Below are 23,646 nucleotides of genomic sequence, written 5' to 3' on the forward strand. Positions count from 1 at the left end.
GGCAGGATATTATCCACGTATACGAGGCAACACTTCTGAATAGTGTGCTTGATTTGAACTCTTAGCAGACATACCGTACGATAATGTGGAGCTATGAATGGACAAATAACATGGCACTCAGTGTACCATTGTGGAATATGTTTTCGCCTCTTAAGGCGTTAAAATCAATAGTGAAATTGTGTGTAGATGACCTGACTTGAAAATCTATATTTTTCTTTTTTGTTTCGAAATCCGTAGGCAACAGTTCCTGTGTGGTGGTCCTGTCTCTGCCAAATTTTTTTCAGGACTGTGAACGAACGACATACGCTGTAAGACAAAATGTTTTTCTCCTCCACCCTCTCTCTAAAGTGCTATGTGATAGCCTTGTGTTGCAGATTTATTTTATTACATATGTAAAATATACTTAAATATGTCCATACGGACAAAAAGCAGAATTTTAGTAGATACTGAGTATGCAATGATGTCTACGAACTCAACACAGAAAACCTGTTTCGTGCCTACTAACAACGCAGTATCTGGGCTTCATTAACAGATAACATATTTCTTACAGCATTTCTGCTATAAATATTTATGATGTGCGATTTCAAGGCGACTCTGCTGCTAGCGAAACTTCACATAATAGTCTGCATTTTCCATGCGTGAGTCATTGCAGTGGTTTCACCTTTGCAGCAAACTATCTGAAGATCTTAGCCAGTTTTATGACAAGTTTAGGAAAGATTGTCTCAGACACAAATCTAGCTTTACATATGAATGCCAAGGTTACAAAACATAATAAAAATGGTTGATTACAATACCACTCCTTGTTTTTAAGATATGAATACCAAATGACTTGATGTATAATACTGTTAATCACTGAAAAAGGACTATCCAGCACCGTTCGCTTGCTTTGAAAGGTGAAACCACTGTGAAGCAACATATTATTCTAAAAACAGACAGTAATTTTTTACTTACCACTCGATGCTTACGGCCAGGCGGCGTGTTGAGAAACATCACTGCGTCAAGATGAGAGGACATGTAAGCTTCATCTTCCACATTCTAAGAGCTTTGAAAGGCGAATACTCATGCAACAGCCGTATTGGTGTTTCACTACGTACAGCAACAAGTTTTGATTTCATGCTCTTTGATACTGTTGATACTTGCTCACTCTTCACTCTAACATCTCCTGTTCCTTACGACGCTGTACATACGGAACCTGAGCACTGAAGTGACATGCAGATCCTTGCATTAACTGAACATTTTATTACATTGTAAGATCATCCACTCATTGTAATTTCTTCCACCTTGTTTATTTCTGATCTGTATCATTGTACTGAACGGTGCCAAAAGAATTCATTACACTTTTTTAAAATTCTTTTTTACAGTCAGCTATGAATTCAGTTCATGACAACAACTAAGTTCAAATGTTTTTCTAAAGCATGTCCTTGTAAATCGTGTTGATAAATAATTGCATTCATGAACTACAACTTCATATCCACCGAACTGGCAAACGTTGTGGGAGAATTGATGGTATCGCTGAAGTTTAGACTTTCAGTACAGGATCCAAGAGGAAATACAAAAATACCTTTGTTATCAAGGAAGACTTAATCTTTCTGAATGCATTTTTACTTGTAATAAAAAACTAAAAAGTGTCTATATCCAGAATACAATGATGCTGTTTCTTTATATTCTGTAGTTTTACTGTGTACGAATGTTTCACAAAAAACCTCACTATTATTTCTAGCCGAACTTCAACGATCACTTCAGTTTCGGCATTTAAATTTCAAACGCATTGCATCAAAAGAATACTGTCCTTAGCAGACGCAATATTCTTCAAACTTTAACTTAAATTTTTTGTTCCTTTAATATTATTCTCTTCATTGCAGCACCAATGTAGTATACTGAAGCTTGTTGAGAAACTACAAGAGATCTACTACATTCATAATGTTATTGATAAAAATTATTAACAGAAAAATGATTTGTCAGATATACTCACAAATTATGGAAAAGAACTGCAATATCGTTACTGTAATAAAACATTCAATATAAACTTTGAGTAAATCCTCCACAAGAGACTAACTTTTCATCTAGTTTTCGAGGTATTCTGTCTGATTTTTAGCAATTCCGAGTCGTCTTCTTCCACTCTTGTTCACGTAAGTGGCTGTAACGTTTTCATCAGAATGCCTTTTCACCTTTTACCAGCATCTGGAATTGAATGATACTTTTCCTTTTTCACAACTGGAATAATTCTCGTCATGCGTTTTTATATTAACTGTCTAATATCTGCGCAGCACCACAAAAGCACAACTTTGATCTACAGCTACTTCAGTTTCGGTAGCTTTGTTGAACTCTGTGCTTGCATTTTCGACTACTTATAGTAAGCTTCATTGTCATGTTGCGTCAACGTTTCATATACTTTCTTTTAGTATAACAGCTCTCATCTAAGTTTATATACACAAAACAACATATACACCGTATAAACTCATTACATCACACTTTTACCTACAAATCTTTTGTAGTTGGATCGGTGACTGGCAGACTGCAATCCACTTACCTCCTCTCGAAACGCCAAAGTGATCTCTTATTTTATGTAACATTACTTTGTCAGTTATCTCGTTTTTACTTAATATTATTCTCCGATTATATATAAAGTATACAATACCTCATCCCATAGATATTTATTATCTTAGTACTTGTCATTTAGCACCGCACTGTTAGAAATCACAACGTAAAAATAATAAAATAAAAAACTTTTCTGAATATTACAAAGTCTAAAATAATGGATGATATTCAACCACCCCTTTAGAAATGAACACATTTGATTCCTGAAAATTAGGTATTCATGTTCAAAGTAGTGAAAACAACATAATTCCATTAACTGTTTAACAACGTGTGATTTTTTTTCTACTCGAGTTCAGTCGCTGTTACTAATTACTGTTACCAAAGCAGATCTTAATTTCAATTTTCAATAACCTAATATAACTGCTTATGAATGTTCCCATTCTTTTTAGCACGTCTGTCATTGGCATTTGCTATGCAATATCTGAAGAAATGATATCGGAGTGTAGTTTGAAAGCTGACCTGAAGTTTGTACACGGACTACCACCATCTCGTTGAATGCACAGTAAATCATTCGTATTCTGTGGATACATTCCTTTTTCACTGGAACGTTTAAAGAGGCAGGACGAATTCTTCAGCCAGACGCACAGAAAACATACATGACGACGAATCCTTCATGGGCTCACTATCTGTTCCTCAAGTATGTGACTACTGAATTCAATAAATTTTTAAGTACAATAGCGTTGTCACTTAAAGGTATCCTTAACTCCTTAACTGTGGAATTGATAGAAATCTTGTTCGTGCCCTCAGTTTTATTCCCTTTTTCATGGCAACTCTTCAGTCACCACTTACACGCAAACGAACTGTTTATATGTTCACCATATTTACTCAGTACATTGTGCATCGCTAATACTTCACAGCGAAGGTTGGTAGAATCAGTGGCGCAATTTATTATCAAGATACATCGTACCTTCGCTGATGGTTTCGTGCCTTGCCTAGGCTTCTTCTCTCCCTAACTTCCTGCAGCTGTCACAAAGATTCTGCTGTAAGTTGGTGATGGTCTTACCTTGTAGTTACCGAACTTATAGTGTCAACAACAATACATATTGCGTAAGGTATCAATTTACTGACTCATTTGTTATTAATTCTCACTGCTCCAACTTTAGTCAACATCTTCACCTCTGTAAATATTGCTTTTTCTTTTATTCCTTGCAATATTATTTTCTGTGGATATTTCTATTTCTAGTTTAATTACTTCTGCGCTGTCAGAAATTTCGTCTAGTTTTTCTTTCCTTTCGTACAAGCATTTGATGATACACGGGTTTAAATTTCCTCACTCTTATTTCTCCAGTATCCTTCTTCCTTTCATCTTTTTGCAATGATACAATAGGATTGCTTCAACACTTTCTGCATTCTTCTTATGGACGTCACATAGCATTCCGCTGCAAACAACTAATAAACAGAAGTCTTGTTTCCGTAATACCAAATACAGTAAATGTTAGCTCTTTCGCGTTAATATATTTTCAGCACTTCTCGTCCTTCGTGCATTCTATGAAACTGTACATCGAAATTGCTGATATTTCTTCCCTTTCTCTCCTCGTGGATCTCTCCTTCCTCGTTAACTTCGAGGTATTAGTCCTGTTTGTTAATGTTAAATCACATTTCCCCCAACAATACTTTTCATTCTGTGCAGCTACAGCTACAACACTGATTACGTACACTTTATTCGTTGTTTCCTATTCATAATAGCAACCATAACCGAAGGATGCTTAGCTGTTTCAGTAGTTCATTAATACTGAATTTTCCGATTACACTTTTCAGTCGATGTTTGACTATTCTGCACACGATTTCCATTTCCTAACACAGCTACAGTCTTTTCCTGTTTCTTCACTTTTATTGCTGAATCCATTTCTTAAGTTTATCTCTGTTGCCTGCATCCCTTGTACACTGCAGTTTTCGTACGTTAGTGTTTTATAAATAGACTATTAGTGATTTTAGTAAATTACATTTTTTGTTCTCTTTTCATTTGCGTTGTCGTTTCCTTTCCTTCCTACTGCGCTATATCTTTCTGAAGTCCGCTTTCTGTGATTCTTGTTAATTGATTCTGGGAACAGTCTGTTTGATAATTCAGACAAAAATATAAGTGAACTGCAGTTTTCCTCCTACCAGCCCTACTAACGACGAAACAGACGAGGCTGCGTATTCTATGTTATATCTGTTTTCTTCTTTCTCATTTCTGTATCCAAAGTCATTTCGCTTGAGAATTCACACAGACATAACTTCAGGACTTCTTGCATCAGTTTTGATACCGACTTTCAAATAGTGAGACTGCATACTTTGAGGCATCTTCTGTCCCCAGCTTTATATTAGACGTAGATGCTTGGTGTCGTGTAGTGATTTTCAACAACTGAGTTTCAGTTTTGTACACCCTGATTTATTTATTCCCATAACAGTAACTCCATACGAAATTAAGTTGGACAGTGATGGTAGCTTTTAGGCAAGGCAGTTTAAGCAGAATGTCGCAGTGATTGCAATAGAGATTTTAAAAAGCTATATGAATGCCATACAATCTCACGTAGAAAAAAAAGCACTCCGTCTTCAGGCCACAAGTGGCCCATCGGGACCATCCGACCGCCGTGTCATCCGCAGTTGAGAATGCGGATAGGAGGGGCGTGGGGTCAGCACACCGCTCTCCCGGTCACGTAGAAAGCAAACTGATAAATTCTAAACTGCAACATATGAAGATCTTCTACCCCGCTTGAAAATCAAGTGAGCTCTCAAGAGCTCTGAATCACCCACCTTTCATTGTTGTTGAATTTGTATCGTCTATTGAGAGCCAAATGATGTTTCGTATAACTTCAGGACGCTCCGTCTTTATTTTCCACTTCCTTTTGCATTTTAACTCTCTAGTGCCTCATATCTTGTCACGTGTTACCCTCCGGTAAGGGGCTGTTGACGTTTCACTTCCGGTGTAAAATCCTCGACGACTGTCATATAGAATCATGTAGAGACCATCAATTCTGAGGAGCAGTATACAGCGTGATTCAGTTGCCTCTAATTATGGGTTTTATGCAACCCGCAACATCTTTAAATACCATGCATAAGATATTCATATTCTCTCGCCCGCTACACGCAGACTATTAGTCCTACAGAGAAAACGAGCGGGACCTTTCACTGGAGGCTGTAACTTTCTAATTATTCAAGGAAAACGTACAAGATTGACCTTAAAAACGCGCTTTTCGCGAGTAAAATTTTCTATAATCTGGGAGGGATCGTGGGTGAGCGATAGTCTCACTTTACAATACGATTGTAGTAAATAATGTGCTGCTCGAACACTGCAAGCGCTGGACAGTAACTGTTTTGGAAGACAGCCATTGGTTTCCGTTAGTGCCGAACAATGTCTGGATAGTGAAAACGTGTTAACGATACGGCAGAATATGGAAATAATGCAAAAAACTTGGGCCATTGATTTGGTGCTGAATTTTCACACATATTACTATGATTAAAGTACAATTTACTACAATATTTTAATTACGGTTTTGCAATGAATTTTTGTTTGTTAAGAACTCTAATACATTAGTGCTTAGGAGGGACATTTCATAAACAATGCACACTATATTTTTTACTTGCACGTTCCTTTTTTTCTATATCTCTTTACACTCCTTCACTACAGTCTCTTTGCTTCTCTATGACTGAATCCTAACATCTCAGAAACTCTATTATACCATCGAGGACGTCACTTCCGTTAACGTGTCGAATGGCTCGGGTAACGGTTGCAGAAAGCTCTTCCAGAGAAAGGTAACGACGTCCACGCTTATTTTTTTCAACTTCAGGAACAAGTCGACGGCTGGTTGACTAATTCCAAGCTGTAGGGACTGTGTGGTAACACTTCCCATCCAAATTCGCGCAGTTTTTGGGCTACAACGTTGCCGATGTGAAGGTAAGCTCTGTCGTGGAGAACGAGTGGCGCAGCCTTGACAACTGAGATCGGGTGTTATGCATTTTTCTGCTCAGGTTTTGCATGCAGTTACCATAATACACTGCTGTGACACTTGTTTCTCATGGGGCTCTATTTGTCGTGTTGATTACTGGGTGATCATAAACAAAAATCATCATTAGCTTGAGCTTTATCTGAGCACATCGAAATTCTTTCTGTACGTGGAGAATCTGAAGCTCTTCACTCATTGGACTACGATTTCAGCTCTGGTTCAACGTCTCTAAACCATGTTTCATCAATAGCAACAATTCCACATAAGAATCCCTGACCTCCACCGTCGAATAGTTGTTCGAACAAGGTTGCAACGCCCAGGCGTTTCCGCTTCACATCAGCAGTCAAACGTATCTCGTGAACATTTTTATCTTCTTCAAATCATTTGTGAGAACACGGAATACTGATGTTGGTGGAATTCCCGTGGCTTCAGAGAGCTCCTCACAAGTCGCACTGCGATCTTAAAGAATATCTGCCATAAGTTTCACACTTCATTCATCTACTGACCTTTATGGCTTTCTGGTCTTGGATTAACGTCTATGCTGACACCTCGACCACGAAAACGATTAACTCAACGTGCAACTGTAATATGGTCCATTGTAAACCCAGCACATACTTCATTTACTGCACTGTGAATATCTGTCGGATTTTTGAGTGCTTTGAGGCGCCATGTCACAGATTGCGCCGTTGCTCCCGCCGGAGGTTCGAGTCCTCCTTCGGGCATAGGGGTGTGTGCTGTTCTTAGCATAAATTAGTTTAAGTAGTGTGTAAGTCTAGGGACCGATAACCTCAGCAGTTTGGTCCCTTAGGAATTCATACACAAACGCTTCTCTTACCCACATTTCACCCTTTCTTTTGACGTCTAGTTTAATTTAGTTTAAGTAGTGTGCAAGTATAGGGGCCGATAACCTCAGCAGTTTGCTCCCTTAGGAATTCACAAACATTTGAAGATTTTTCTGATTTTTTCAGAGTAAAGGTTCGATCTTGATGTACGATCTCTGGTCTTCCAACAGTTACAGTATCTGAGACCCCCGCAGGGTCCATTTCTACCTCTCACCAATTTTATGTTAGAGTACATGGTGAAAAATCAAGAACACATGATTTTTCCTCAAGCTCCCAACCATATCTGACGCAATTTTCATTGTTGTTCTGTTCAAACAATCCACTGCAATGCCAACCTGTGCATTATTTATGAAATGTCCCTCATAATGCGGTTATCTGTGGAGTCCTTTCTCTTTGCGCTAATAGTTTGCGCGTAGTGGGCGAGAGAATACGAAAGTTTCGCACATGGTTTTTTCAAGGTGTTGGGGGTTGCATAAAACCTATCGGTAGGTGCAGCTGATTCACTCTGTACATGAAGATACTATGATCGGATCGGATACCGAATGGCCTGTCACTAACTCTGAATCTCGTACCTTTCACAGTAGCAAAGTTTGAATAATTTGTTGGGAGACGAGATGGCATTTCGTCTAGCTCCAGGATGTTCCACCTTTTCTGTCCACTGCATTTCGACTGTCTCGCCACGTGGGTGATCGTCGATCCACTTCTGCGGAGCCGGTATGGTGGCGGCCGGGCGGTGACCGCGGCTGCGCAGCCGCCGGCTCCCCCGGCGCAATTGCAATCTGGGCGCGGCGCCGCAGCGCGCCGTGCAACAAGTCAGCGCGAGGCCCGCGGGTGCCCGCAATTATTCAGGCGCCGGCGCTCCCCAGATGCGGCTGCCATCACTCATTCCGTTTGCCGGCGCGGCGCGTAACACATATATTTCGGATGCGGCCGCGGTCGCGCGCCTTCATTATGCATCGCCGCACAGTGGCCGCTCGGCGTCCTTGTTTTGTTGCGCGGCGACGCGGTGTGTAGGACGCCCCGGCTTCTGCTTCTGCTGCTACTGGGGATTGAGCCGGACTTACAAGGCGAGTGCGGCTGTCCTGCTCTGTCCACGTGTTTGCTCAGCCTCGTGGGCTGCACGTTACTCCCCTCTCAGCGCAGCACTGTAGTGGTCCATAAACGCGATCCGTCCAGTGTTCAACTCTCTGTCACTGTACACATCTGCTGAAACAATGCTTCAAGTTCCTCTTCTTCCTGTTTGGCGTATTTTACAGTGTGAGTCAAAAAAGGACTGTACAGTTTTGGAGCGATACACACTGATGAGCCAAAACATTATGACCATCTGCTTAATAACTTGTTTGTCCATCTTTGGAAAGAAACACGAGGGTTGTTAGGAGAGTGAGGAACGATCGGTCGCGAAATGAAAATACAGTGAAAATCTGATGAAGCTTTGCACAGATGCTTTGGGCACTGTGTATAGTAAGCCCGTCAATCGCATCATGTCTCTCTTTTCAGTTCTGAGCTCACAGTGATAACGTAAAGATGGCTAGAAATTAGCGTCTCCCGCCAAGTATGAGGGCCTGGAGAAAGATTTCGCCTAAAGCTATGCAATCCACATAACATGACTGTCATGCCGTTCGTTCTACACGTCTATTCTCGGCCGCACTCTGCAGGGGCAATGAAGATGCTCCTGCAGCGTTTTCGATGGGAAGTGTTTGGTCACCCACAATACAGCCCGTAATTAGCTATCCCTGAGGTTCATCTCTGCTCAAATGTTCCGCTGGCTATGAAGACAGACCACGAGCTGCAGTCCAGAGTAGAAAATTGTCGAAAAGCACTGCCAGCTGTCTTCTATAATGAGGGAATTGAAAGGTTGGTACGACAGATGTCTAAGTCTGAGCGGCGACTGTGTAGAGAAGTAGCTGGAAGATGTAGCTAACCGTTGCAAATAAAACAGTTTTAATTTTCACTGTGGTTGCCATTTCGCGTCCTATAGTTCCTTACTTTCCCAATAGCCCTCGTACATCACTGATTCTGCGTGGCAGGGATAGTTTGTAGGTGGGTTTTTGGAGGTTTGTGGCATTAGATATCTGCGCACAGATCATGTAACTCGCGTAAATAACGGGATGCTAATTTGCATACGCGGTGATTGCTTCCGATAGCAACCCAGATGGGCTCCACAGGATTTGCTTACATCAGGCGAATTTCGTCACCGAGACATCAACGTGAGTTCACTACAGTGCTCATTCCGTTTGCCGGCGTGGCGCATTGTAGCACGAGTCTGGCTCCGGGAATGGACAATTATACTGCCGAAAGGCGACATCGTCGCCGGGGAGGACATCAAGCATGAAGTGATGCTGACACGGCTGTCAGCGTGTCTTCGATTACAATAGCAGGTCCCGTGCAATCGCAGGAGAATGTCTCTCAGAGCATAGTACTGTTCCCACCAGTCTGCATCCATGGCGCGCTATAGGTTTCGAGCCGCCGTTCACCTCGATGACGGCATTTGTGGAGACGACCATCGACGTAGCGTAGCAAAAATATGATTCACTCGAAGAGCCGATACGTTTACATTGATCTAAGGTCGAATCCCGATGGTCCCGTGCCAACTGCAGTCGTAATTGACGATGTCGTTAGGTCAACATGTGAACACGCAGTGTGGTCTACTGCGGAGCTCCGTGTTCAACAATGTACAATGAACGGTGTGTTCCGAAACACTTGTGTGTTCACCAGCATTGTGCTCTTCCGACAGAGATGCCACAGATCACCATCTGTCCTACTTTACAGAGCAGACAAATCTCCGAACACCACGTTCAATGAAGAGTCGTGGACGTCCAACCATTTAGCACCTAGCGGTACACTGTCCTTCTACCTCTTTTCGTAGATACTCACGACAGTAGCACGTGAAAATTCGACCGTTTTGAGATACTCTTTCACAGGCTCTGCCCTTTGTCAAAGTCGTTTATCGCAATGGATTTCCCCAGTTTCAGCTCATATCTTCGCTAGGGTGATCCCCCGTCCGATCTGTTCCGCTTACAAATTTTTACTACCACGTCACGTGGCCGCAACGCCACCAGCCGGCAACCAATTTCACGGTGGGCAGTAGGCATAATTCTCTGACTTATCAGTGTAGAAATTTATTGAGGTAACTTACGCAATCGTTAGAAGTGTCATTTTTTAACAAACAACATCTAGTTTTACATAATGCTGTCACGTGTCATTCTGGTTGGAAGTCTCTACCATTTCTGATGCGGCAAAGATCCCACCGGTAACCAGTTTCTTCCCCCATTTGTTGCACTAAATCGGGCTTAACTTGTGCAACGGCAGCGTAGATTTGATCTTTCAGGTCGTCTGCATTGTTTGGTAGGGGAGAAACATACACACAATCTTTAATGAAACCTCAGAGAAAGAAATCCAGTTATGTGAAGTCTGGGGAGCGAGGTGACCATGCGACTGACCCTTCAGGGCCATTCCACCGACCTGTGAAGCGTTTATCTACGAAACCTTGAACTACTTCCGTGAAGAAATGACACGGTGCACCGCCTTGCTGGTAGTAAACCATTCCGTCACGGTTATCGTCATCGATATGTAGAATTAAGAAGTTTTCAAACATAGCCAGATACACAATACCAGTGACAGTTTTCTCGATGGAGAAGAAATGGCTGTACACTTTCAATTTGCTACGGTCAGCAAACACAACAAAGTTCTTGTGCCAAGAGTAAAATGTAGCTTGAAGGTTATCTAGCGTATTCAGTGCGAAACTAAGCCGAACAGTTGTTGCAGAATACTTTTCATGAAACGAAAATACACAGCGAGTACGCTCTGCACCAGTGAAAGTATCAGTTTTAAGTGTGTGCAACACTGGCGCTCCTGGTGGTGGACTGGGGGACTCATGGATTATGTGAATCAAACGTGAGGTTGTTTGCTTCAGAATGACATATTACCGATTCTTTAACTTATCTCAATAAATCTTTTTATCATTCCAAAGTTGTAATGTCTTTTTTGACTCACCCTGTATAAGACTTTTTTCCACTGTCAAAAATACCTTTACATTTTTAATATCTTGTAAAATTAGCTATTTTTTTATTCTTCTTCCAAAACATCTCAAGCATAACTTTCATTGAGATCGTCACATTTTTTCCCCCACAGTCCAACAACACTTACGTCTTTTCTAGTACATAACTCCACACCTTCCATGTACCGTAGCTCTCCTCTTGTACATACTTTCCATGAGTGTAGCTTCATAGAAATAAATGAAAAAATAGCAAACACTGCTTTTAAAACAGTTCCTAAATCACTTCTATTAACTTGAAAACGTTTCATGTTTACTTTTTTGAGCTCATTATTAGTCTTTAACTCTTATTCTCTGGCTGTTTTAAGAAATCTGTCGAAAGTACCTCTCACTGAAAAGGTAGAATTTTTCTTCATTCACTTGCTTAAAGCCACTGTCATTTGGCCGACATTCGCTATCAAGAAAGAGTCATCTAATTCGTCATGACCTGAAGCAATAACTTTCAAACTAAATCGTCGAAATTTTTCTTCACTCTTCGGCAGTATAAAAAGACTTTTCTCTTCACTCTTCGGCAGTATAAAAAGGCTGTAACTGACACCCACCATGGATCTCCTAGTATAGACAATACAAATATTTGTATATAGTTACGTAAGAACACTAGGAAATAATATAAAACAGTTTATTAAATCAGCTTTGTAAACCTAATAACGTTCACTTTATAAGACTTTCAGCTCATAAGCCTTTAGCGCTTATTTTTTGCCGATTTTAAGAAATCTGTATCTCTCACTCAAATTGTTGAATTTTTTCTTTCTCGTTATTGTCAAAGCCACTGTATCAAGTCCACTAACAGCACCACTTTCATTTCCAAACACGTAAACACTATGTATAATATTTCATTATTCTGTAAATACTGTTTGTCATATTTCATAACAAAAGGGTGTTGAATCATTTGTACACACACAACGTTCTCTTCTTACATGTTCCTTTATATGCTGACATCCTGTAGTGGAGTACTCCCATGAAAAATTTTCTCGCTTCCTTGGTTGTCTCTTGTACGTCATATTATTTTCACAGTGCAGAGGCGTTGCGCTAATACACCCTTCTCAAAATTATTTCCTGCTGTCACCTCCAAACTTTCATACGTAAACTAAAATTTATTCAATAACACTCTTCTGTACGTGTCACTATTTGCCTACAACAACAATTATACGTTCTGGGATACAGATGAAAATTTAGAAGTAAATGAGGCATGAAAAATCTCCTTTTGAAATTCGTAGTATTGTTTCCTTCCTTCTTGTCTTCTTATTGTTCGATGTCTTGAGTTCTGCTAGTCGCATACATCTATTTTAATATACACATTTACATATTTGGAATTTTTTCAGTAATTACTATCTATGAATTTTTCTGTGCTGCTCACGCTGTTTTAACTGATGAAAAGTACATTTTTTAAAGACGAAACAGTATTATTAAGCTTCAAAATGTGAAATTCATATTTTCTCTCGCTCTAGCGCCATATTTTTGCCTACCTTCCATAACTGCGAATTCATGCTTTGTAATTTCAAACTATTATTTCCGTAATCAACTCAATCAAATACTATTATTTTATAGATATTCTCGAGGATGGAAAAAGTTGTCATTATGACGTTGTCTTACTGTAATTTATGCTCCTCCTTCGAGCACGTAAATATGTATACGTACTGCATTACGAAAAAATCCATAATTCGATTTCTAACTGAAGGAAAACAACGTAGTTTTCTCTCTCCTAGCGCTGTGGTACCTGAGTAAGAAATTGATATTCGTTAAAATGTTTACAACAGAAAATTCTCACCATTTGCAGTTACTCAAAGTCTAAAACTTTTCTGATATTTGATGGTACCTCTGACGCAACATGGTCATTCTATTAACCAACTTCCTTTTAAGTTACCTTTGAGTGAATAACACGAATTACACAAACCCTAACTCAACCTGAGGGGCTCACTACACAACAAAACTGATGCCATATGTCTTGCTGTTTCCTATTCATGCCGGTCCTCTAACTGCAAACATATTTTCTGCTGGCACTTACTGAGACCGTACGCACACTTGCACGACTCCTAATTCGCTTTATCGTTTCCCTCTTTTTCTCTTGGAGACAAATAAGCAATGTCAATAATCTATATGAATCAATTACAGGTGCTATCAGTAAAATCCATCTCATCCTTTTCCACTGATTAAGACTGACGTTATAGTATCCCGAACGTTTTTATAAAAACCAAAACATATTTTTCCGGAACAGATAATAACAAACAACGTCCACACTTCCAAGAAGCTATCGTCCGACGGGCCTATGAGGTGAAAATAAAAATAAAAATGATTAGATTCGGAATAAATTGCACGAGACAGGTTAAAAACTTATTCGTATATAATAGTCGACAAAGATTTAATAATGATGATAGTAACCAACCTTCCAGAATGCGGTTGTACGCTTCTTTGACGTCGGACTTGGCGTCCTTGAGAACAACGTAGATGAGAGGTAACGTCTCCACTGGGAACCGGAATGTGTCCAGAATAGCCTGGATTGATTCCCGAAGAACCTCCGTGTTTTCACCTGGAAGATAAGACGCAGTATGAGACCATATGCCACATTGAAAACAACAATGTTTTCGTAATTTTAGTAGAAGGTATGGGCCGACTATTCATAGTAGTAATTATGACTGTGGAAGGCAACTTTTGTTTACGATTTTGTCTTGGATTTATTTATTCTCGATCAAAATGGAAATTTCAGTAAAGTGAGGGTTCTGCTATGATTAAATATTTATAACAATGCACAGCGCTGAGAAGAAATTTATGCCACTTTCGAAATGCAGCACAATAGTAAACTGATGGAATTTTACTGTTTTAGTTTATTTCAGCATACTGTCAATTGGAACCAATCTACTGGCATAATAATCCAGATAAAAGTCCAGGTTACAATTAGCGATTTTGGTTCACTGTCGCCATAATACCTTATCCTGGAAATCCACCAGCATAAAGCAGCAGCAGAATGGGATATTAATGCCTAACAGGTACATGACATATAACTACAGAGATTTCTAGGAAGATAAAGCTGAAATTACGTTACATGCATCCATTAAGTACATCTCGTGCAGTGGCTGAGTCATGCCGATGGATGTCTAAGAAGATATCTGACTACAGTCAGTGCACCGAGACTCATGACCTATTAATAAAAAATGAAACATGGACTGCTATTTTATTTTTGTCGTTTAAATATTTACTGGAACGCAATGAAATTCTTTGACCATATGGTGCCCTTTTTAAAGTGGGCTTGAGAGTTAGGAGTATAAACATCGCATGTTGGCATTCCGGATATGACCCTCCACAGAAATGGCTGGATAGTTAGAAATGTGTTTTTAAAGGTGAGGAAAATAATCTATACATTTCTCAATAGTTAAGAAAAATTAAGATCTTACGACAAAATTTTTGCCATCTTGTAAAACGACTGATTGCATTCTTAGTGTGTTGTTCAAGTCGGAGACTGTTGGACGCAAATCACTTCAGGCATGTGAAGGTATAGTTCTCCTAAAGCCGCTAACGATGTTATTGAGGACAGTTGTTCAACAGAGAGATCTGCTTCGATTCTAATGTCCTCGCCGTCGACTCTGCATTGAAATCTAGTCTTCCTTCCAATCAAATACTACTGATGAATTGTTCTTGTGTGTTCCAGAGCAAAGTCAGGAGAACAGAATTTACCATTGAAAAATCGTTCTTAGAGTCTCATTTGCCCCGTAATCAGCCAAAAATTAATCATTTTCGAAACGGTAGAGCGTGAAACGAGTCTGTACCATTCTGTCACCTGATCGCTAGTACCTGATGATACTTCTCTTTTTAATGAATCGTTGGATACCGTTCAGATTTTGATTATGTTTCTCTGAAAATTGCATATCTTACTTTCCTTCTGGGACATTTCCGGATCATTATGTTGTTTGGCGACTAATATTTGAAATTCCATTTATCTTTTTATATTTTTTGCGTTATATTTTGAAAATTCATAACTTCCCCTTTCACGTTGTTTATGAGAATGTTAATTATTCTTTGAAACTGGATTTGTTTCTTTATCAATAGATTCAAGATACTTATATATTTAACATTATCCAAATCACAAAATTTCATTACCAAAAATTATACTTGTTTTTTGTCCTTAAAATACTTTTGTGTACTGATTTTTACGTTATTTACAATTGCCAGTTGAGAACTGCTGTAACGGTACCTCACTAACTCTTTGCGGAGAGTAGGTTTTCTGTCTTTGTTTACTGCATTATAACTTTTTGATGAGAGTCTCTGTGGTTTGTTCAAGGTGGACGACGTGGGAAGCCAAGTCTGTAACTTGCTTCCAGGTTGAATAGTGTGAAGTTTTGTACCGTGAAATATCTACGGTAAAATGAGACTGTGTCAAGAATGTCATTGTTCATATAACATCAGAGATAGGAGGAAATATAAAACCAGTGACTCTTAAAAACAGTGTTTAATTGGAAAGCCTGCATGTTTGACTAGTATTATTTGGTACGTACATAAAGAGAAGCATGGTATTGTCCAAGTCGATTTCAAGAACATGCTATGATCCATTCAACGTTGACAAGGTAATGTTCTTTTCGTAAACATGTTGAGTGCAGGTCCTATGAAGGAATCGTACTCCGAATTTCACAGGACAACTAGCCGAGCCAATAATTTCTTGGACGAATCCAGATGAGTATATTTATTGCCTGGTAATTACTGCTACGATTACTTTAGGATTAACCTATCTACAATTCCGTTTTCCTACTTAAAGTATTATAGTTTCTATATTAGTTGATGCCGATAGAAATGTTGAAACTTAACTATCCTCATTCAACTACCATCGTGATTGCTGAACTGAGGGAACGGGGTTGTTAGACGCACCACAAGTTTAACTGGAGATAGAATTTCCTATAGAGTCAGGAGGGCAACGGCGGATCAGGAGAAATCTGAGACAACAACAGCGCCAGTTAAATTTGGGAGAGTGCAGCTTCAGCCTTGGGACTGGTACTGCAGTTTCATCCGCTGCCCCACAACGGGTGATTCAGTGCAGGAAGGGCAGGGAAAGGGAGATGGTGTAGGGGGTGGGGATAGGTCGGAGTGTGTGTGTGGGGGGGGGGGGGAGGGGGGGGGGGCAGACGATACGTGCCTGCCTAGCGGCCAGCCTGGGTGCGCAGAGATCTCGGTGGGCGCAGAGAGATTGAGGGTCAGCCTCCCACGCACCAATTGCTGCAGCCGCTTCTGGTCCACAACTCGTTCCTTCCTGTCTGTTTCTATTCACGGCCACACAGCGACGACAAAGATGTGACGCCGCGAAGATCGCCTGGCTCGTCGTGTCGACGGTGGCATTTGTTCAGTAGGCTCCCTGCTCGAATCCTGCCGGTCGAAAAAAGTTTTCGTAGCCAGAAGCAGACCAGCCAGCAGTACACTAGTACAGGGAAAAGAGAGGGGTTGGGCAGCTTCTGATCAAAAGAATGTAGAAAGAGCACCAGTGGTCTGGGCTAAATTCTCATCTTCTCCACAGGGCTCCATTATCTCATCAACATTACATCGGTCCACGAAGTTTCGACGCTGTATTGATAAAAAGTAGACACAACTTAAGATGGTGGTTTTAATGCCTTAGGTGTTCCACATGGCCTCCCACACTTGAGTACATCATACAGAACTTGAAACTGCCACAAATGTGCCGGCCGGTGTGGCCGAGCGGTTCTAGGCACTTCAGTCTGGAACAGCGCGACCGCTGCGGTCGCAGGTTCGAATCCTGCCTCAGACATGGTTGCGTGTGATGTCCTTATGTTAGTTAGGTTTAAGTAGTTCTAAGTTCTAGGGGAGTGATGACCTCAGATGTTAAGCCCCATAGTGCTCAGAGCCATTTGAACCATTTGTCACAAATGTCCTTCTTTGGGATGCCGATCAAATCGCGCGTTGCACTTCTTCATTGTCGATTATGTCGTCAAAGGGTTGACGCTTCAAGTGAATTTTTGCACGCTGTCGCTTTGTGGAAGGTTCGTATTGATAACACCAAGTCTCGTCACCCGTCATAATTGTTTTGCAGAAAAAAATATCTATGTCAATCAAGTTGCGGCTGCTGTTCACGCGTCGTTGTTTTTGTCCGGGGGTCAAAGCGTGCGGGGCAGACTTTGCACACCCTTTTCTCTTCTTAATTCCGGAGAATATCCTGAACACTTGATTTAGAGATGTTACTCTATTGTGATCTGAGACGCAACAACGTTGGCGCATTATGGTCACATGCCCATTACTCAATATTGTCTGCTCACATGTGACTGGTCGAAACGCATCTGTTGTTTAGAGTTGTTACTTCAGTCTGCCACAGGAGACACTGCGCTTACGTCGCTTATACGACAGGAATAACATCAGACTCGTAAGTTTTTCGATGGGTGGTGTACTCTACCTGTCGTGAAGGTTGATGTCAAAGATTATGAGCAAGAAAAACATCACTTATAACCAGCATGGCGAAGGGCAGCATGTACTACTCCTAGTCGTTCCCTTGCCTATCCCAGTCGCAAATGAACCAAGGGGAAAAACAACTGTCTGTCTACACACTTCCGTACAAGCCTTATTGCTCTTATCTTGTCACTGTGGCCCTTACGCGAGATGTATGTTGGTGGTAGTAATATCGTTCTGCAGTCTGTCGCAAATTCCAATTCTCTATACCTTCCCAGTAACATTTCGCGAATAGAATGTCTTCTTCCCACCAGGTACTTTCATTTGAGCTCCGTAATCCGTAATACGCTTCCGTAATACTTTCGTGTTGCTAGAAGCTACCGGCAATAGACCTAGCAGCACACCTCTGAATAAAGTCTTTCTTTATTCCGGCCTTGTAGGGGTCCCAATTACTGAAGCAGTACTCATGAATTGGTTGCCCAAGGGTTCGCTAAGCGGTCGTCTTTATACAAGAGCTAAACGTTCCTGGAATTCTGAATAAACTTATATAATTCGCCTTCCCTACAACCGACCTTTCGAGCTCGTTCCTTTTTATGTCGCCTTCCAACGTTACGCCTGAATATTTAATCGACCTGATGTGTCAGGCTGCACGCCACTAATACTGTATTCGAACATTACGGGATTGTTTCTCCTACTCATCTGCATTAATTCGTATATTTCTACATTTAGAGAAATCTACATGAAGGCTCTTTGAACGTGCTAAGGAACTGATAAATGAAGAAAAATTCAGACAGCTCTCACTCTACACTCAGAGCTGACAACCGCCGCTGACGAATTGAGGGCAGTCCCGCAAAACACCTAGAAAATGTGTGGACGGGTTCTTTATGAAGAAGTAAGTAAAAAAGTGTAGTCTACATGGGATCTAAACTGCGTAAGTTAAGAGGTATGAGCACTTGTTTAGCTTCAATGCTGTGAAACAGATCTCTTCTACTGCAAAGTCTTTGTTTCCGTATTTTGGGAGGAAGACGTATTGATCAAAATAAGAACAAAATGTCTGGTAAACACGGGGGCTAAAATCCATATTTTAAGAGCTGTGAACACTTGATCATCTTCACAAGTGTGAGATACATCTCTTCTACTGAAAACGTACTCTTAAGGTAGACATTTTACAGCAGATGTTTACTAGACTTTTTTTGTTTTGACCCATACTACCTCCTCCAAAAAAATTAGAGCCCTCGTTTACTAGACCTTTTTCCTTGTTTTGTGTAAGGAATTTATCCCTAAAGTTTGTCGGTACCTGTACGCGTTGACCCTCCAACGTGATGAGCAACCTAGATACCGTGCTTAGTGCGTAGCAGCAGCACTGGTATGACTGCGTGCAAGTAGTTACAACAAAATAAGCAGGCCAGCTACTAATCCAAACTCTGCACAACATCGCGTCATGGCACGTCAGGGCAGCAAAAAGGGCGGCGCGTGGCGAACCACAGCCAGACGGAGCTGTAGCAGCGGCCGGCCTTGGCTGGTCGCAGCAGGCATTGTGCAACTGGCGGTGCTGCACGTTTTGCCGAGGAAATTGCGAAATGGTATCACTTACGCTAACAGGCGCGCATAAAATTTCAAGATTAACTGCAAGGTACTGTTTAAAGGCGGGAAGGAGAATGGCATAAGCAACTGATAATGGACGCTTGCGGTCTCATAAATTACATAGTGGTTGCATTATTATATCTTACGTGTATAACACACGCAGTTATTACGGTGTAAAACAAGCTGCCATTTTCATATAATTCAAGCCTACACCATTGCCTACGTGCCAAAATTTTACTTACTGCTACTCGGTGTGAATGTTATTTCTCTCTATATATTTGTGTGCATAGACACTACAAAGAGAGAGCGAGAGACGGAGACGGAGAGAAGAAGAAGGGAAAGAGGGAGAGATGGAGAGAGAGAGAGAGAGAGAGAGAGAGAGAGACAACTAAACGAAGAGTATAGAGCGTTTTCGTTCGTACGGCATGTATAAATCATCAATGAATGGTGGTAATTTTCGGTCCAGTTGTCCGTTTTCGTTTTTATGCTAGCTCGTTAGAAGCTCTATTGCGACTTTTAATCATCATCATCATCATCATTTAAGACTGATTATGCCTTTCAGCGTTCAGTCTGGAGCATAGTCCCCCTTATAAAATTCCTCCACGATCCCCTATTCAGTGCTAACACTGGTGCCTCTTCTGATGTTAAGCCTATTACTTCAGAATCATTCTTAACCGAATCCAGATACCTTCTCCTTGGTCTGCCCCGACTCCTCCTACCCTCTACTGCTGAACCCATGAGTCTCTTGGGTAACCTTGCTTCTCCCATGCGTGTAACATGACCCCACCATCTAAGCCTGTTCACCCTGACTGCTACATCTATAGAGTTCATTCCCAGTTTTTCTTTGATTTCCTCATTGTGGACACCCTCCTGCCATTGTTCTCATCTACTAGTACCTGCAATCATCCTAGCTACTTTCATATCCGTAACCTGAACCTTATTGATAAGGTAACCTGAATCCACCCAGCTTTCGCTCCCATACAACAAAGTTGGTCGAAAGATTGAACAATGCACAGATAACTTAGTCTTGGTACTGACTTCCTTCTAGCAGAAGAGAGTAGATTGTAACTGAGCGCTCACTGCATTAGCTTTGCTACACGTCGCTTCCAGTTCTTTCACTATTTTGCCATCCTGTAAGAATATGCATCCTAAATACTTGAAACCGTCCACCTGTTCTAACTTTGTTACTCCTATTTGGCACTCAATCCATTTATATTACTTTCGTTTTGAAGATGCTAATCTTCATACCATAATCCTTACATTTCTGATTTTAATGTCACAAAAAATCAACTTAGCATTGCCAAACTCATAATTGTTGTCATAATATAAACAACAATGTGGGAAATACTGTACCCAGCCACAAGTTTTTTATAAATCATTTTATCGTATCGTTACTTGTTTCGGGACATTGTAATTCTGTCAGAGACAGCAAAGAACTTGGAAGAGCAGTTGCATGGAATGGACAGTGTCTTGAAAGGAGGATATAAGATGAACATCAACAAAAGCAAAACGAGGATAATGGAATGTAGTCGAATTAAGTCGGGTGATGCTGAGGGAATTAGATTAGAAAATGAGACACTTAAAGTAGTAAAGGAGTTTTGCTATTTGGGGAGCAAAATAACTGATGATGGTCGAAGTAGAGAGGATATAAAATGTAGACTGGCAATGGCAAGGAAAGCTTTTCTGAAGAAGAGAAAGTTGTTAACATCGAGTATAGATTTAAGTGTCAGGAAGTCATTTCTGAAAGTATTTGTATGGAGTGTAGCCATGTATGGAAGTGAAACATGGACGATAAATAGTTTGAACAAGAAGAGAATAGAAGCGTTCGAAATGTGGCGCTACAGAAGAATGCTGAAGATTAGATGGGTAGATCACATAAGTAATGAGGAAGTATTGAACAGGATTGGGGAGAAGAGAAGTTTGTGGCACAACTTGACCAGAAGACGGGATCGGTTGGTGGGACATGTTCTGAGGCATCAAGGGATCACCAATTTAGTATTGGAGAACAGCGTGGAGGGTAAAAATCGTGGAGGGAGACCAAGAGATGAATACACTAAGCAGATTCAGAAGGATGTAGATTGCAGTAGGTACTGGGAGATGAAGAAGCTTGCACAGGATAGAGTAGCATGGAGAGCTGCATCAAACCAGTCTCAGGACTGAAGACCACAACAACAACCACTGGTTTCGGGCCTGAACCCATCGTCAGGCAGTAGCATTGATTTCTTGGCTAGTTTAACGTTTGTGTCCTAAAACATAAAAGTTTGGTGATTACACACTTTAAAGTAAAAATCGCCAAAAAAATTGTTATACTTTACGATAAAAATGTAAAATTTGCCAAGAAATGAACGCTACTGCCTGACGATGGCCTCAGACCCGAAACTAGTAACGGTACCATAAAATCATTTCCAAACAACTTGTGGCTGCTTACAGTATTTCCTACAGTGCAATTTACGTTAACAGGTGCGGTGTTCTCTAACCATGACGGATAAGATTCTGTCATAATACTCTGGGCAGGAGCACTGTCTTGTATGTTACCAAGCACTCTCATTTTATCTTCTACACTTAACGATTTTTATTCATTCCTAACTGTCTGTTAGTGTATTTTACTGTACGATATTTTAACACACTTTCAACCTATCACAGAGATTAAATTTAACACAACTTGTCATGTGGGCTTCAGCAAGCGGACGAAGCAGGCTCTGACTTCGTTGGGTGCTTGTGACCAATGGGAAGGGAGTGGATGCGTTCAGCATGTTACAGTAAATGAGTTAGGGAAGGATGCTGTTCAGTCCGGTAACGCAGTGTTTCACTTTGCGATAAAAATCAATCCGAATTATCTCGAACTCCGAATTACTGAAGTCGAAATTAGTGAGAGTTTCTATACTTTTAACAAGCATTGTTTACAGACAGTTACACATCTTATCTCACAACGTGCATTATTGATAAAGACTCCTGTAATGATATGTTTAACTAATTCCCAAGCTGAAGACAATTTAAGAGGTAACGCACTACGAAACAGTTTGCCTCCTTGTAGACTTATGACGAGTCTAAGGACAATCACGATTTAATGATGTTTCTGATTTCTGACCCACAACTTCTTAATATTTCTATTTATTTTCTTTGCAACTCCCACTCCATCAGTGCGTTGCTTCACTCTTCCGGAAAAGCACTTCTGTATAAGTGTTCCAACAAATACACTACTGAGCACAAAACTTACGTTGTGGAAGTCATCGCAGTAATTTATTCCAAATTTGTTTCACTGAATGAAAGGAAAGCAGGACAGAAAATTTGCGTAGAAACCAGGAGGCGATGTAAATTGTAGTTATTTGTGTCTGTCGGTTTGGCAAAGGTGGAATGAAGAATGTTGTGTAATTGTACTTTGTGTTTTTGTGCTAGGGACGTACCTTTTCCTATGTAGGAATTTTCTATGAAGGTTCAAAAATGGCTCTGAGCACCATGGGACTCAACATCTTAGGTCATAAGTCCCCTAGAACTTAGAACTACTTAAACCTAAATAACCTAAGGACATCACACACACCCATGCCCGAGGCAGGATTCGAACCTGCGACCGTAGCAGCCTCGCGGTTCCGGACTGCAGCGCCAGAACCGCACGGCCACCGCGTTCTATGAAGGATTTAATAATGTTAACTTTGTCTGCGTTGCCATTATCTTCAGCAATTACACAAATATCAGTTTCATAAATTCAGTTGCCTTTTTTTTCTACAGCCTATATTTATGTTCCAAAAGTGTTTCCCCTTTTACATTATGGCATCTTCGATGGATTTAATCTGGAACAATACAGTTATGTTTTTATATGCGATGCACAGAGATTAGAAAACAGTTCATGTCAATTTTTATAAAAAGAATCTAATTGTTTCAAATCTAATTACGTTTATTCGTTTTTCCAGATCACAACTGCATTTCCTCCCATCTGGTCATCTCGGTAGGAAAACCGAATAATTTATAAAAATTATGGTGTGAACTGTTTTATGACCCTTAAGTATCGCACATAAAAACAAAACTTTATTTTTCCAGATTAAATACACTGAAGATGTCTCAATTAAAGGGTAAAACGCGTCTGGAACTGTAAGTAGGCTGTTTAGGTTTTTATGTTGGTAACGCCACGTAGCGCTCTGTATGAAAATCACTGACTGTGTTGTGTGCAGTCTGTGGCTGGTTGGCATTGTTGGAATATTCGCTATTGTAGTGTTGGGCAGTTGGATGTGAACAGCGCGTAGCGTTGCACAGTTGGAGGTAAGCCGCCAGC

The 23,646-nt window shown here is 40.6% G+C and overlaps 1 protein-coding gene and 1 long non-coding RNA gene across 2 annotated transcripts in view; both read right to left on the reverse strand.

Moving 5' to 3' along the window:
- Nucleotides 1-5,211, reverse strand: part of LOC126471887 (uncharacterized) — a 392,155-nt gene extending 386,944 nt beyond the window's left edge. Inside the window, exon 1 of the long non-coding RNA XR_007586365.1 lies at nt 952-5,211. This is a non-coding gene — a long non-coding RNA (uncharacterized LOC126471887). The remainder of the gene's footprint in view (nt 1-951) is intronic.
- Nucleotides 5,212-12,886: 7,675 nt separating this feature from the next.
- LOC126475533 (protein doublesex-like) overlaps nt 12,887-23,646 on the reverse strand; it is a 398,582-nt gene continuing 387,822 nt past the window's right edge. Inside the window, exons 3-4 of the mRNA XM_050103477.1 lie at nt 13,804-13,947; nt 12,887-13,684 (exon numbers count right to left, since the gene is read on the reverse strand). Of these exons, the coding sequence (XP_049959434.1) occupies nt 13,554-13,684; nt 13,804-13,947 (275 nt within the window). The 3' untranslated portion in view covers nt 12,887-13,553. The remainder of the gene's footprint in view (nt 13,685-13,803; nt 13,948-23,646) is intronic.

This window comes from Schistocerca serialis, chromosome 1, assembly GCF_023864345.2.
Source record: "Schistocerca serialis cubense isolate TAMUIC-IGC-003099 chromosome 1, iqSchSeri2.2, whole genome shotgun sequence".
Lineage (NCBI taxonomy): Eukaryota > Metazoa > Arthropoda > Insecta > Orthoptera > Acrididae > Schistocerca > Schistocerca serialis.